We start from the raw sequence: 16,190 nt of genomic DNA, 5'->3' as shown, positions 1-16,190 counted from the left end.
GGCAGAATCTCCCCTTCTGTCTCCTAAATATAAAACATTAAATGTTTAGGGTATCCTTTATTTTTCTCCTGCTTTTAAGTTTGTAATTCAAGCCAGATTAGCGTGGTTTCCTCTTCTGTTTTATAGCCCCATCCTGGCCCCAAGCGAGCTCTCCTAATGCTCTCAGATGTTCTTCTAATGGCTTACCTAGGCTGGAACTGGATACCCTTTCCTAATGGATTGCTAATAGCCTGTTTCTGGTTTTACAGGCTCCTTCAGTTAACTCGCAACAGCAGCGAACGCCATGCTCGCACATGCGATCTCCCCGCGAGCATGTCTGCACGCTCACCCCTAGATGCAGGCGGGTGGCCAGGCACCATCCCAAGCATCTCTGGGGAGCCCAGGGCAGGTCTTGCACCCAATTTGCTCCCACTCTGTAGCATTTGCTGGAGCAGGCTTTCCCTTTTTCCCGATTTTTGGGGGGAGATCTCATGCACTGAGCACTGACCAGCTCAGTGCACGTCCCGGGAATGTGGCAAGGCTCAGAAGGTATTTCTTAAGCAGCATCAGAGCTGGCGGCCAGGCCGAGGGAGGATTTCCTCCGGTGGGTTGCCAGCAATTTGCAGATGCCGTCGTGAAGTCTAATTGAACCCACTGGCCGCGCTGACAACATGAAATGTTAACGAACCGTGAGGCGGGCTGCGCCTCAGATCTTGAGATTTGCAGTAAAAGGTCATGAGATATTTAAAGCTAATAATGTGGTTGGGTTCTCTCCTTCCTCTTCTGTTCTGGAAGCATTAGAGCCATGTCCATGAGCATTTGTAAAGGCTGGAAACGTCCTTCTTTGGAAAAGCAAGCAGAGGTGCTCCCACCATCCCAGGATTTTAGGAGCTGGGGCCACAGAGCCCCCGATGCAGGCGTCTGTGCCAGCTCTGCTGCTGAGCAGCTCTGATCCAGGCAAATGATGGGGATTTGGGGACAGGAATGCGCAATTTATGGGTATTGCCAAATATTTAGTGGTTAGGCTCGGTGGTGTGAGGAGGGCATGGTCCTCTGGGCCAGCCACTGTCACTCGTGTCGGGGGTGGCTGCCAGGGTGGGCTCATGCTCATCCCCCAAAGCAAAGCAACATTTTTTGGTCAAATAGGTGAATCTCACAGGCTGTCTCTGGAAGTTCCTGCCTTGGGGCAGCCTGAAATAACCTGAAAGTGTGTGCTAACACGTATCCTACCTGCAACAGGCAAGGGGGAGTGATGGAGCTGGGGAAGGCAATTAGTGCCACCACCCGCTGCAGCTGCATCCCCACCGGCGCGGCAGCAATGTCACTTTGTGGTGGTGCGCTTCTGCATGCCCATTTGCATCCCCCGGTGCCTCTGCCGCTTTACCTGCGCTCCCCCTCTTCGCAAGGCAACCTTGGCAGGGAGGTCACCCTGAGCGATCTGGGTTACAGCTTCACGGCTGGTAGATTTTATTGCGGCACTTCTCTCCCTTCCCCTCCCGGCTGCAAAGTCAGTGATTAAAAAAGAAGGGAAAAAAAAAAAAAAAAGGCATTAATAGGTGGGAGCGAAATGTTGATGCTGTAATAGTGTCACTTGTGGCTCGGTGTGGGACAGGCAGGGCTGGAGCAGAGCGCCTTGGAGGAGGATGAAGGGAGGAAATGCTCAGAAATCACCTTTTCCATCCCTCGCCAGCTCCAGGGATGGAGCTGGGCGTGGGACCCTTGGCTGGCACTGCCTGGGTGCTCTCAGCCCCCAGGGGAACCACTGGTGACCTAAAATTACTGAGCACCCGTCAGGATCAGGCCTCCAGAGACATCCCTGACAGTGCCACTGAGCAGCAGAGCACTCATGCATGCACCCGCGTGCCTGTGCTCACCTGCATGCTCACACAGCTACACGCAGGCATGATGGTGCCAGCAAGCTTAGCTTTCCCTGCCTGCGTGCAGACCATGCCAGGCAAGTGCCCATGCCCCACAGTGCCCACGCACAAGCTGCACCCATCTGCTTTCACCCCCGGCCCATTTCATCAGCATGGTAAATCCATCTGCGGGCAGCAGATGCCAGTGCCGGGCAGGGTTAGAGCTGGTGCTGAGCGCCTTGAGCATCCCCGATACCATCATCCCTGGAGCCACAAGTGAAAGCAAGCTCTGCCAATTGTCACTTGGCAGGAGGGGACAGTGCATCCGGAGAAAGACTCCCGTTATTAACGAGCTTACAGCTCTGCTTTCAATGATGCTCTTTATTTTAAGCCAGAAGGGAGCCGTTCAGCCACATCTGGTGTGACACAACCCAGGCTGCAGAGGAGCCCTGCGATAACTTGTCCGCCCAGACCGGCAGCAGGGCTGAGCTATGTGCAGCAGCAGTACAGCAGCCTTTTTGGGGCGGGGGGTGACAGCAGGGACTGCAGCTCAGGCCCTGCTGGGCTCCTCCGCTACCCAGCTGGCAGAGAATAAGGCGGGGGGGGGGGGGGGGGAAGGGGGGCATTCACTTTTCCCAACTTTTTAGCTATTCCAGAGTCCAGGCAGAAAGTTTTGTCTGGGGTTAGCCCAGCTGATTCCTGTGGCACTATGGAAGGAGGAGGTATTTGGGGGCTCGTTTATTAGTAATGAATGTCACACCTATTTGCTCTGCAGACATGGCTTTGAAAGGGAAAAAGCAAAACATGTCTTTTCTGCTTGGCCACATCTTTTCAGGGGCTGCAGTGGCTGTTTGCAGTGACCCTCCTGTGCTTCCCAGCAGCGGGGTGGCTCGCTGGGGGTTACCCCTGATTTTGGTTTAGCCTGTTCCCCAGGGCAGGTGGGAACCTGCCAGGGTCGCCCTTTGACTGCGAGGACTGAAGGCACCTGAAACAGCAGCTACTTGTGTAGCATGAGTCCCTGCAAAACCCATTGCAGCCAGGTGGCAGGATCTGGCCTCTTGTTGCAGGGGAGAAGAGGCTGTGAAATGGAGCCCACTGGGGTGCCCCATCCCCCTCCCAGTTCCCATTTCCCCATTATCCAGGATAACCCAGGGAGCATCCAGAGGTGGAGGAGGCTGCAAGGACATGAGATGCATGGCAGACCCAGGCTTGTGCTCTTACAAGGGGTTTCCGTCTGCGTTCCCCCGCTCACTGTGGGTGGCACAGGCTGTGTGAGCAGATCAGCTTCACCCTGCAATGGCCGGGGTGCTCCTTTTATTTTGGGGAAAGCAGGCTCATACAGGCTCAATACAACACCTGGGACAGGCACGTGGTCTCTGTCCTGGCATGCACAGAGGTGTTGCATCCCTGCCGTGGGACCGAGGGGTGCCAGCCCCCCATCCCCGCATTGCCAGCTTCCCGGCAGCGGAGCACCCCCTTCCCACACCGGGAGCCGCACTGGGGAGCAGGAGGTGTCAAGGAATGGAAAGCAGAGCCACTGCCGCCACGGGGGAGCAGGCAAACACATTTTCATGTGGGTTGCAGAGAAGGAGGCATCTGATCCCCCCTTCTCTGCCTCCACCTCCTTCCAACACACACCAGCCCCCAGCCCAGCTGCTGGGGCAGGGAGGGTTGGAGTTTTCTTCCCCCCTTCCCCTTCCAAAGGCCATCTGGGCGTCAGACCTGCCTGTGCATCACCCTATTTGCAAGTAATTGCTACCTGATCACGCTGGACCAGGAGCAGAGCCAGGGTGGGAACAGAGCACAGTGACCTTTTTTTACTGCCGGGGCACCTTGGCAGGGTGGGCTGGGGGCAGCGGGAGCTGGGGGGGCCTGGGGGGAGAATGGCTTCCTTAACTCCTGCTGTGCTGAGCACTGCACGGCAGTGCTACCAGTCTGCAGGCAGGGACTGGGACGAGGGCACACATGGATGTCCCCTGTGGGAGTGGCCTGGATGGCTCCTGTGGATGTCCCCAGGCCCCCAGCACATGTGCAGGGGGGACCAGCATGGGCAGGGGGAAGGCCAAGTGCTGGGAAATCCTCCCCTCCACCTGTCCTGAGTGTCTGTCCCCATGCCGTCCATGTGGCATTGGCCCCTGGGCTCATCCTGGTGCTCAGGGCTGTGGGTAGGCACTGGCTGTCCCTCGGCAGCCCCGTTATCTTTCCATATGGGGGTATGTGGCCATGGCAGGGAATGGGATCCCGGCCCACGCTGTCCTCAGCAAGCTGTTGGCTGAGTTACTGGGTTCAAGGGCTTTTTTTCATTTGTCTCTCTCTCTCTCTCTCTCTTTGCAATGCTAATAGCTCTGCATTGCACTGGCTACTGATCCCTCATTAATCTGGGCAGCACTTCACAGCCAGCCAGAGTGACTTTTGGCAGGTGCACAAAGGCAGGCAGCGACACGCAGACCCCCCAGCCAAAAAAATTACCATGCGCAGCCTTCCTTCAACTTTTGTCTCTGTGTGGCGGGGACACAGATTAAGGAATTTTTCCCTCTGCCTTTGATGCTGTGTGTCCATCCGTCCCCCCACGACCTCCCTAGTGTCCCCCCCTCCAGCTCTCCATGTTTGTGTCCAGTTGGACCCGATCCCCATGTGCTTTCCCATCTGCTGCTGCACTTCTGCACTGAGCCACAGGCACCCACCCAGGGACTTTCTCACCCACCATGGCAAATGTGGCCCCCAGCTGCCCAGCTCAGAAGTGCTGCATGCAGACGTCATATGTGTGGGGAGAGATGGATGCTGTTGTCTACACCTTCTCTTTTTGTTTGCTGTCTGAAGAGGAGCTTAGGGCAGCATCCTCCCAGGTCCTACAAGGAAGGTCCTCCAGGTCCTCCAGCCTGGGTCCTGCGAGAACATCCCCCCGCCAGGGCCAGGCACAGTCTTGACCCCGTTGTGCCTGCGATGCCCCTTCTGCAAACACTCAGCTGGAGGCTGGATGTGCCTGGGGAGAGGCAGGAATTGATCCCAAGGGGAAGCACCCAGTTGGGAGGACTCTTTGGGCTGAAGAAAATGCTCTGGATAGAGCAGCAGCCTGGCCAGGCAAGCGGGACCTCAGTGGGGCTGGCCTGCCCACAGCCTGCTTGCTGTGGGGCTTAGTGAGCAGCCAGAGGGTGCTGAAAGACGTAGAGGCACCCATACACCAGCCCAATAAGCCCAGCATCTTTCCAAGCCCTGTTCTCATTCCCTGCTTCGTAGGTACCCCCAGCCCAGCACAGACCAAGCTAGGAGAAACAGGCTTGCAGGGGGCTGGCAGCTCACCCAGCAAGGTTTCATTAATTGTCGTTAGGAATTAATTGAGCTTGATCAGCTTGGCATTGTCGTCCAAGTTGGTGGATGCCACCAAACAGCTCTGGGCTGATCCCATCCAGGCAGGTCTCCGCTGTGTGATGTGCGCAGTGCTGCACGTGCATCCCCTCCCGCTGTGCCTGCAAGCAGCACGCCTGTGAGCAGCGACCGGAGCTGGTGGCAGAGGTGGGGGACAGTGTGAATCCCAAGGTCTAGGTGGCAGGGACAGCCTCACCATGCTTTGAGGCTGCAGGGGGTATGCGCTGCCGAGCATGGCACTTTGCACGGGCCAGGTCATTCACAACCTGCTGGGTGTCTTGTCCTGCCTACCCGTCCCTTGATGCCTGGGTGCAGCAGTGGGTGCCAAGAGCCTGTCCCCTCCAGGGACCCTGATCCAGCTTGGGTTTTGGTCCTGGGCTGAGGAGGGCTGGAGCTTGGTGGGGTTGGTGGGAGGGATCTCAGCCACGGCCCTCATGGGTTGGAGGATGTACAGCTGTGTCCTGCAGAAGGGACTGGCATCCTCATCTTTTTTTCCCCATCCTCCCTTCTGCCCAGACCTCACAGGATTTCATTTTTCACCTATCCCATAAGTGAAATGGGCCAAGACCCTTTTCCTGCAGGATGGGCTGTGCCCAGCCCTGGGACAGGAACAGCCACCACCACCCCCACCCCAACATAGACTGTGCTGGGGACCTGCGAGCTGCTAAATAGGACTGCTCTAAGCCTGACCCCGTTATCTGGATGAGAGGCAGCACGTGTGACCCCAGGGCTGGCTCTCAGCCACTTTGGCATGCTGGAAACTGAGGGAGATCCGTCACGGAGCCCCACCAAGGTTGCTGGGCTCATCTCACCCCAATGCCAGGCTCCCTCTAGCCAGGTTGTGACATCTTGGTGGGCATGCCAATAAGCTGCCCCCATGCCAACAGGTCAGACCCAATGGTGAGACCCATGGCGTGGCGGGAAGGTGTCCCCTGGAAAGTAGGGATGGACTTAGGCACCAGTTGCCCTCGTGCTTTGGCTAACGGCAGTATGGGGCTCAGGCACATCTCAGCTTGGCACAAGTCCTGCGGTGAAACCGCCGGCATCCCCTGCTTGCATCGCACCGGCACTGTGGGCGTCAGTCCCGAGTCGGTGCTGCGAGGAGAGGCAGGATTCTGCCTCCCCCCACCCAGCCCGAAATTCTGCAGCGGTGGGATGGACACACTCCTTTCTCCATCTTGCTCCCCTGCTGAGGTTTGGTAGCAGCTTCGTGCCTCGTGGGCAGCAGGAGGCCCTTTGCTCCCCGACAGCTGGGGTGGGGGCTGGCTGGGCCTGCCTCCAGATGTGCTCCACATCTGGGGCTCCTGCGGGCTCCAGCCAGGTGGCATGAGCAGCTGGGAGTGCAGAGCCCAAGGGCCCTGCCGTGCTGGGCAGCAGGCTGGATGCGGCCCTAGAAGAAGCAATAGGGAAGTAAAGGCTCTCACCTAGAGCAAGAAAGCAAAAGTGCCCCACTCCCTCATAGGGATCCCCCAGAGCGGCTGTAAAAGCCAGGAGGGTCTGCAGTTTGGGTGCCAAAGGGATTAAATCTATGCTGGGGTGTTACGTGTGCTGTACTGGGGGGACTGGAAAAGGGCTGGTTCCTTCTCAGGGTGGGTTCCTGCTTTTCAGCTACCCCTGCAAATAGCAGGGTGATGAGATTAACCACGCTGGCCACTGGCCAGGCCATCACGCACGTCCCTGGTATGCATACCATCCCTGTGTGTGTAAAGCCACAGTGCCAGGTCAGCCTCGTCCTGCAGGTGCATTGGCCCAGGTACCCCTGGGCACCCCGATGGTGCAGCTTTTCTCTCTTTGGGCTTCAGGATGTCATCAAAGACCAGGCAGAAGTTTTCGGCTCCATCTTGCTCGTATCATTGAACCGAGTTCTTAATAAAACTCAGCTGTTGGTGCTCCCTGGGGCAGCGGGATCCCCAGTGGTTTGTGTTGGCCAGGGCATGGGGGAAGGATGAGGGGTGCCCCGTGTCTCCCCCGTGCCATGCACAGGCAGTGCAGGGGGGAAAAGAAGCTGGTAGCGTGTTAGTCCTTAGCCTCAGAAACTGGGTGGAGGGCAATCTCCTGTGCAGCTTCTGTGGGATGCTCCTGCCCTGGTCCCCTCCATGCCTGCAGGACCCGGAGGCCAAGCCTGGCTCCATCCCCAGAAGGTCACTTGGGTGCTGAGCCCTCCTCCTCTGTCACCCATGTGTGTTTGCTCACTGGTGACCTGTGATGGGGGTGCATTTCTACCGGGAACCTGCATCTACCTGTCCTTGGGCCAAGCTCCAGGTAGATCAGAGATCCCCAGAAAGTGTGGACACAGTCTGGGGTTAAACCATTGCACCAGCAGCCACATCCCCAGGAGGATGGCAGGACCTCCCGTGGCCCAGGCAGTGGTGACAACAGGACAAAGGGAATTTTCCTAGGAAAGACGGTTGGGCACGGCTTGATCCTTGTCCATACAGCCAGAGGGCTGCAAGCCAAGCCGGTGGGATGCCAGCGGTGGCCAGAGACGTGCTGGTGGGGGAAGCCTCATCCCAGCACTGGCACTGATGCCCAGAAAGTGTGCACGCATGCCAGCCGCTGCCCTGGATGTCCCAGCCACCCTAACATGTCCGAGCGGAGCCTGCCCGCACATCTGCTAGTTTCTGGGGACCTCTAGAGGAAGCTGCTCTGCTCCAGCACTGCAGGTTTGGAAGCGGGACGAGGTCTCACCAGACCTTTGGCTTAGCTGCAGCTGGAGCATTCTCACCCTGCATCCCCGTCCTGGGCTCTTGCTTCTGCTCAAAACCCCATAGCACTTCCCAAAGTGCTGTGAAAATCTCATTATCATCCTCTAGCCAAGCTAAACACGCTGATTGTCTTACCTTCCTGTGTCGGGGGTTCCTCTGACCACTCTCCCCTCCCCGCTGCTGCCCACAGGTCGAGCTGTCAGATGGGACATCACACACCATCACGGATGCCTACGCTGGCAAGGAGTACATCATCCAGGTGGCAGCCAAAGACAACGACATCGGCACGTGGAGCGACTGGAGCGTGGCTGTCCATGCCACCCCCTGGACGGAGGAGCCCAAGCATCTCACCACGGAGGCCCAGGTGACAGGTGAGAGCCCCCTCCCCAGTACAAACAGGCCATGCCCACAGCGGGGAGCAACCCAGGAGTCATGGCTGAGGCTCCCCCCTGTCCAGCTCCTGCAAGTTTGGTCCCCAGCCAAGGAGATATCCCCAGCAGCCAGGGGGCTGCAGCCCTTCACCCTACACTTTGCCCCCCACCCATGGCCCTGGCAGCAGATGCAACCATGGCCTGAGGGATGCTGACTCAGCTCACCTGGCTCTGGCATCCTCCTCACCACGATGCTTGGGTGTGACAGCAAAGCTGGCTGTTCATTATTATTATTATTATTATTATTATTATTATTATTATTATTATTATTATTATTATCATTGTTAGCATTATTAGCATTATTAATTTAATATTATTCTTCCCTGGAGTGCCACCGCCCCCCCTCCAGCCCTCCCTCTCCAGTCCTACTCCCTCCATACCTCCATACCCTGCACAATGGCTCAGAGCGATGCCAATTCGGAATAAAAGCCACAAAGTTAACAAGCCTCTGTTTCTAGGAAAGAGCTGGGACTGTGTCCAAATGGGCGTTATCGGCCCTCCGTTTCCCAGAAGGGCTGGAGCAGACCCTGCGCTGGTTCCCCCGGCTGGCACCGGCAGAGGGACGGCGAGAAGCACTGGTTTGCAGGCAGGCAGGCAGGCAACAACCAGGCTTATACATCAGGGTCGTGCTTGTGAGCTGGCCTGATGTGCATGTGGGGAGGGGGAGTGCTCAGCCCCCCCACCCTCCAAGCTGAGCGTGTAGATCCCAGCACGTGCGTGCAAGCCGTGCGCTGCCAGAGCCATGCACAAACCTCTGCAGGCCCTGGCGATGCTCCCTGCATGGGGATGCGGTGGGTGCAAGCCCCGCTGCCAGCGGGTGGAAGTCCTTTCTACACAGAGACGCCCCGCCTTGCAGAAACAGCACCCAGCAGAGCACCTGGGGATGCAGGCATCACCAGGGATTTGCAGCCCCTCATCCCTAGGGGGATAAATCCCCACAACGAGTACAGGCACACCATGCTGGTGTCAGAGTTTGGGGTTTGCTTCTATACCCGCCTGCATCGTGCTAAATGCAAATACCACTTCAAATGGCACTTGCCTGCTCCCTGTGCAGGCACACACGTGTCCCTCACACGTGTGTCCCTCGCACACCTGTCCCTGTGCATGCAGCTGGCTGCAGCCATGCAGGGCTGATGTGTGACACCATGGCTCTGGGACTGAGCCTTGCCATGGCACCTTGGTGGGGTCTGAAAGACGCAGAGACAGATGCCCTGTGACCCCCAGCATCCCCCCAAGACTGTGTGGCCGGAGGCACCTTGGGACCCTCTGGATGTGACTGAAGCTGCCTCAGCCTGTCTGCCCATCCGTGCCCTCCCTGCAATCCTGCAGCCCTCTGTGGGGACAGACACCCCAGCTGGTCCCATACAGAGGAGGACAAGCCATGCAAGCCAGCCCAGCAGCCGCAGCCATGTGTAGGGCGTTCCCTCGGTGATGGATGCTCTCTGCTGAGCACTTGTGGCCGTGTCGTCATGACCTCTTAGCCAGAATTCCCGCAGAGCTGATGCACAGAGCAGCCTGGCTGGGCAGGATGCGGCCAGGAGAGATGCCCAGATCTGCCAGGTGGTGGAAGCATCTTGGAGAAGTAGGTCCAGTGTTAGAACAGGGAAAGTCTCATGGACTACACCATCCCCTAGCTCATCATCCCAGCCCCCTAGCTCAGCCTTAGCACAGCATGGCAGTGAGAGGGGCAATCTGGGGACAGGACGGTGCAGTGTCCCTACTGGCAGGTGAGCAGGGCTGCCCCTGTGGGATGCATCCCAGGGCATCCCAGCTCCCCTCGCCATCCACTCTCTCCCTCCCTGCAGAGACAACGAGCGCTAGCACCTCCTCTTTCATGCCGCCCCCCACCACCAAGATCTGCGACAAGGGGGCCGTGGTGGGCAGCGGGGCCGTGGCAGTGTGTTGGACAGCTGGACTGGTCTTGGCTGCCTATGGTGTCCTGTTTATTTAGTGAGTATCCCCTAAACAGGAGGACGTGAGAGACAGGGTGTGGGTGCTGAGAGGGGGCAGGGGCTTGGGGACCCCAGGGGCTCCAGTGTGGTTGGGAAGGGGATGCTCCAGCCAGGCTCTGTGTGAAGGGCGTTGAGAAGGAGCCATCTGGGTTTTTCTTGCAGATTTTTGTAAATGCACCAAATCTGGCTGCTTTTCCAAGTTGGGTGTTCTGGTGAAGATCTCAAAAAATGGCTTTTCAAGTATTTTCTGCAAAGCCTGCAAAGGGGTCGGTCTTCAACGCCTCGTTCTCAGCAGCCCTCCCTGCTCCCCACTGCTGATGTTTTAAGAGGCAAAGAAACCACATGGACATCTAAGGCCTCTGCATAGGGATGGAAGCAAAATTGTCCAACATCAGATAATTCAAAGATGCATCTCAAAAATGTCCTTGGCCTGTCTTAGAATGGAGCTGGCAGCCTGGAGAGCCCCAGAACGCCCCATCCCTTCCCGGGCCAGCGCTGTTCTCTCACTGGGTCCCCCTGTGCCCTTCCCCTGCGCCCATGCTGCCCGAAGACTGGGGGATCGACCCTGACGGCAGCCTCCTGTGTCACTTTGGGGGATAAAGGATGTGCCACCTGTCCTTTGGTGCCCAAGAAGGAGCCATCAGAAGGCAGCTCCCCTGGGTGTTGGGTCCTTTGCTCCCCTCCGGCTGTGTCACCTCCATGTGTGATCTTAGCGGTGGCAATGGGAGAGGCGGTGGCACACAGCCAGGGGTGGGTGGGCAGGGTCTGGCCCTGGGAGGAGGAGGTGGAGGGGATGTGTTTGGGCACCCAGGTTCTGGGAAGGGGTGAATTTCCCCATGGAGAAAGACCAAATTCTGCTCAGTGTGTCCCTTCAGTGGCCAGCCACAGCCGAGCCCTGAGCAGGACCAGTGACCCTTCTCCTCCCTGCTTGCAGATGCCCGTCTGTCCGTCCGTCGCAGCCCAGTGCAGACGACCTCCCACCGCCCACCGCTGCCACCGCCCCCTGCCCCGCCACCCCCATCCCGGGTTGAGTCTCTTATCTCTTCGATTTTGCACACGTTGAGGACGTATCACGCTTCTCGCCATCGCTTCGGAGGAGGACAGAGCCGCTGCCGTCCCCTGGGGAGCCGCGAAATCCTCTCCCAGCCCGGAGCGAGGAGACGCACTTGTCACCCCCATCCCCGTCCCCGTTTCCTCAGCAAGGCGAAGCGAGCCCGGGCACCACGCCGGAGCCGAGGACCCCGCTCATACAGCTAACCCCCCCACGCCAAAGACGTGCCCGCCGCCCCGCCACCCAGCCGGGTGACAGGGAGCAGGATGGTGCACCGAGAAAAGGGGATATGAAAATGGGGGTGGTGGTGAGGGGAATGATGCTCCCAGCTGTGTACCCCCCTACAGCAAATGGGGGTCCACCAAGGACCGGACTCGCTCCCCCTAGCTCTTGACCGCGTGGCGAAGCTGGAGGGGTGCACGGGTGGGGGGTCTTGGTCCTCTCCGAGGGGATGATGGAGGGAAGAACTGGTGGCTTTCACAAGTGTGGTGGGGAGCAGGGAGCTGGCAGGGTTGTAATGGAAAAAAAAAAGGGAATGAAACACCGATAAAACCCCCCTGCCCCTTGCCGAGCACCTGGGAGAGCTGACCCTCTGGCTCCCCCCCCGCAGCACCCCGAGGGAGCCTTCGCCACTTCCAACCCCATCCCCACATCACCCCCAAACTTTTAACCACGTTGGATACAGGGAATCACCCCCATTGACGTTTGTCTCATTCTCCAACAAAAGCAGAATAGCTCTGCTGTTGCCTTTAGAGCTGGAGCCCTGCAGACCTGTCCCCCGCTGTCCCCCGCTGTCCCTGGCTGTCCCCGTGCCTGCTCTGCTCTCCTCCCCATCCTGCCCCAAGCCCTGTTTTGTAAAGACACCTCCTCTTGCCCCTGCCTGGACCCAAGCGCAGTATTTAATACCGTACGTCCTAGTATTCCCACTGTTGACATGCTGTATTTGAATTTTTTATAGATGTATATATATAAAAAAAAAAATCAAAAAAAAAAAGTAATAGAGGGGATAAAAATAAAGCCTACACAGAGACAACGCACACACGCACACACACATGCACCAGGAGAGACTGTCTTCATTAAATGATCATTTCATGATGACTGGCAGCTCTGGGTGTTATTTCCCTTCTGGCTGGAGTGGGTGGGTTTGGCGGCCCACTCCCACGCGTGGTGCTGGCTATGATGGGGAGGCCCTGGGGATGGCAGTGAGGGGGACACAGACACCCTGGAGCCTGCCCCAGGGCTTGAGCCCATAGTATCATGTCCCCAGGGGGTAGGGGGACCCAAAAACTGCCCTTCGGGACATCCTGAGAAGGTGCAAGGGGATGCCCACCCCTGGAAACCCCTGGTGATGTAAAGAGGATGGCTGTCACCACCCCGTATGGCACCCGTGCTGTGATGGGGAGGTGCCACGTGTCCCCATTCACAGGCCCTTGGGGATCCCATGTATCCCCGAGCTCTGGCTCCACCCTGACACGTCTCACGGAGGCAGGAGGCAGGCAGACCTGCCTGCGCCACACTGCAGCCTGGAGATGACACGTAGTCCCAATTAATGCACTTTCCTTGTCTGATTAATAATTTCACGTTAGGAAAATGCCACTGGCCCAGATGCTTTGAATTAAACTTCCATCAGGGCAGGGCTCCCATGGATCCAGCGCAGGGGCAGCGGGTGCAGCAAAGCATGCTGAGTCGGGGTCTGGCCTCTCCCCATGTGCCTTGCTTGTGAGCACCAACTGCAGCAGAGATGTCATCGAGCTGCAGTTCATCCCAGGGGAAAAAAAGCTTGTTTTTTTAAACAAATTGCCTGCCCAGTGCACCAACAGGGTCTCTCCAGCTGGGAAACGGGTGGGTGGATGGACGGATGGATGGATGGGTGGATGGAGACGAAGTAGCCACGGCCCTGGCTCTGCAGAGCCTGAAGGCAGCACCAAGCTGGTCACTAGCTCCCACCAGGCACTTGCTATGATTTTCGCCATGCCGAGACTTTATTAGAGGAGAGCTCAGTACTGTGCAACCCTGCCTCCAGCTTGGCCGGGCCGGCAGCAGCGCTGCCCCACGTGCTGGCTTGGTTCACTGGTTAATGTTCCATTACCAGACAACATGCCTCCATCATTTATTAATGTTTCATTAGTGTTAAAAACATCTGGTAATTAATTATGCACTAATTATGGATTCACAGCGCTAAAAGCCAGGGTAATCTACCATAGCAGATGGCTCTTTGGGGCAGGGGGAAGGGACAGCTCTTAGCAGCAATGAAAATGTCAGGCCCAGCCCTTGCCTGGGGGAAGCATCCCAGACAGACAGATTGCCTTCATCTCCACCCAGGATCTCCACGCCTGGTCCGGAGGCATGCTGTCACAGGTTATTAAGCAGAGGAAACCTGTCCCTCTCAAGCTGTTTCAGGGACCAAGGGAGCGGTGCTCCCACTGCCCAGGGCAGCTGTATGAGAAGCCATCCAAGAGCAGTGGCTGTCGCACACAGCCCCAGGCACCCTCCAGCACCTGGAGCTGGCATGCAGCCTGCTGCCAGCTCCGGGATGCTGTTCGTCAGCTCCTCTGCGGTGCCTGGCCAGATTAAGCAGCAGTCCATAAAGCAAGGGGTGTCATAAAAGCCCACTCGTGAAGTGCCCCGGCAATATTACGTACAGATGTGCGGAGATGTTTCTAACTGGGGAAGGTCCCAGGGGAGCATCCTTGCCAAGCAGAAAATCCATCCACTTAGCAGTATAAATCCATACAGGAAGAAAGAGGGAATTACAACGCTCAGAGAGACCTGTGCATCGCATAACCTGAAATCCAATACATCAGCTGGGCGCAACTGGTCCCTGCACCTTCCCAGCACATATGTGGCAGTAAATCCCACCTTAGGTGTTGTTTTCGGCTGTTGCTGATGCGAGAGCAGCCTTGCACTGAGCTCCCCAGGCTCTGCAAGAGGGATCAGAAGTGTGGCTGGAAAGCAGGAGCTATTTCCTGGCCATGAGGCCTCGTAGGAAGCAGAAAGCCCCCTTGCTTGAGCGATGGGCTGAGCAGCAGAGCGGGTCTGAGTCACTGCACCTCCTGCATCCTTCTCTGAGGCGGGTGCCAGCAGACATCTCACCCTCCCCCACCCAATGGTTGGAGAAGCTCCCTGCTCCCCCACCAGCCTCCCAGGAACCTGGAGCCCCCAGGTGATAACAAGCAGCTTATTTATCACGAATTAGTCTGACAGTGCTGTGTCTTCGGGCTTCAATGGAGCACCACACTTTGGTGGAGCAGCAGGCATGGTGCTGTGTGTTTCGGCTCGGGCAGAGCGTTAGACAGTCCCAGGGAGGCAGAGGGGCGTGAAGGCAGGCTCTGCTGCCAAGAAAGCACAGATAGCTGCAGAGCCAGACCCAAGCATGAGAGCATCCTGCCGAGCTGGGTGGAAATGCCAGGTGGGATCCATCAAGCCAGCTGGCAGAGGAGAGCTGCTGCTTATTTGCACAGGGGCCCAAGGGGCAAACGTCCTCCTCCATCACAACAACAGGGAGAGGTGGGAGGTGGAGGCGAGAGCAGCAGGAGCTGGTGGATAGGTGATCCCCAGGGTGAAAGTGTGAAGAGCAGCACCTGCGAGGGGTAAGGATGCAAATAGAGTCAGCTTGACTTGGAGGAGCCCAGACTCCCCTGGTCCTCAACACATATTGGTGTCAAGTCCAGCAAAATAAAAAAGCCCAACCCAGACCATGGGGTATTAGTTCAGAAAATGCCTACATCTCCTGTACAGAGATGTAGCACTGGATGCCCTTGGCAGGTTATAGCCTTCCTCCAGTACTTTCTTCCCCAGTGCAGGAGGGGTAGCTCAGACACCAGCGTCCCACCACAAGGAAAGGTTCCTGCCTACTACCAGTGGTGCAGGAACGAGCCCAGGAGCTTTGAGTGAGGCTTCAGCCACCACCACACAGAGAAGCAGACAGAGCTGCAGGTGGGGTCCCTGGGGGTAACAGCAGCCCCGGGCATTCCCACAATGCTGTAGGGCAGAGGCTTGTAGCAGCAAGAGGTGACAGATGTCACACCAAACTGCAAAGGACAGCCTTGGGCCACCGGATTCCTTGGTGGATCCAGATCAGGACTTGATGCCTCTCCAGAAGAGGCTGTCTGTTTTTTGTCAAAGCAGTGACTCTCCTCTTCCTCATGTCCATCCCGAATGGCTCAGCCTCTGCCCTGGCACTGTGTCCCTGGTCCCCAGACACCTCCACCCGCAGCCTCATGCTCTCCCTCCCCACCAGGCCAGCTCTGACACCTCCTCACCCCCCAGCTGCACTATGGCCGGATGGGCAGCACCCACCATTGCCCTCCCATGTCCCCATCACCTCCCCAGTGCTGTGACCTCTCTGCCCACCTCCAGTCTGACCCAGTTCCCTGCCTGCTCTGGCCAGGGTAACCCACACAGACCATAAGCTCACAGCATCCCAAACCTCCCTGCACGCAGACACGGCAGCCAAGCGCAGCCCACCCGGCTCAGCTGCAGCACGCAGACCGGACCGCACCAGGGTCCCCTAATAAGCAATTGACTCTTTTTTCCCTCCCTTTCAAGAAAAAGCCAAGCATTAGTTTGGCTTCTGCCACTGTTTATCTAATAGCATTGCTGATTGATTGTCTTATTTATAACCCAGATCCGGTGTCTGGGCTGCTCACAGAGATGGGGTGATTGATGAAAAGAAGACAGCCAGGAGGGGACTTAATGGAGCCGTGTGGCTGAGCAGAGGAGCAGTGGCTTAGGCATGAAATGAAAGTGTCTCCCAGAAGTCTGGACTCCTCTTCTTTCCTGCACAGTTCCTGGGGAAGCTGCTAAGTGCTGGGAGAGAGCAGCGTGCTTCCAACGCCGTGCCAGGAGTG

The 16,190-nt window shown here is 57.5% G+C and overlaps 1 protein-coding gene across 3 annotated transcripts in view; it reads left to right on the top strand.

Annotated features, from left to right (window-relative positions):
- The window catches only part of CNTFR (ciliary neurotrophic factor receptor), a 211,173-nt gene extending 198,773 nt beyond the window's left edge, over positions 1-12,400 (top strand). For 2 of the 3 annotated variants that reach the window (XM_087777690.1, XM_087777692.1), the window contains exons 8-10: positions 8,097-8,277; positions 10,143-10,287; positions 11,224-12,400. In XM_087777690.1, coding sequence (XP_087633816.1) covers positions 8,097-8,277; positions 10,143-10,287; position 11,224 — 327 coding nt within the window. In that variant the 3' untranslated portion in view covers positions 11,225-12,400. Of the gene's footprint in view, positions 1-8,096; positions 8,278-10,142; positions 10,289-11,223 lie in introns of those variants that run through there. The other variant, XM_087777691.1, reaches the window with a different exon arrangement.
- Positions 12,401-16,190: the final 3,790 nt, after the last annotated feature.

The sequence above is a fragment of the Nipponia nippon genome, unplaced genomic scaffold, assembly GCF_047370975.1.
Source record: "Nipponia nippon isolate SJK-2023a ecotype South Korea unplaced genomic scaffold, ASM4737097v1 scaffold_40, whole genome shotgun sequence".
NCBI classification, from domain to species: domain Eukaryota; kingdom Metazoa; phylum Chordata; class Aves; order Pelecaniformes; family Threskiornithidae; genus Nipponia; species Nipponia nippon.
This window is presented reverse-complemented; position numbering and strand designations above follow the sequence as displayed.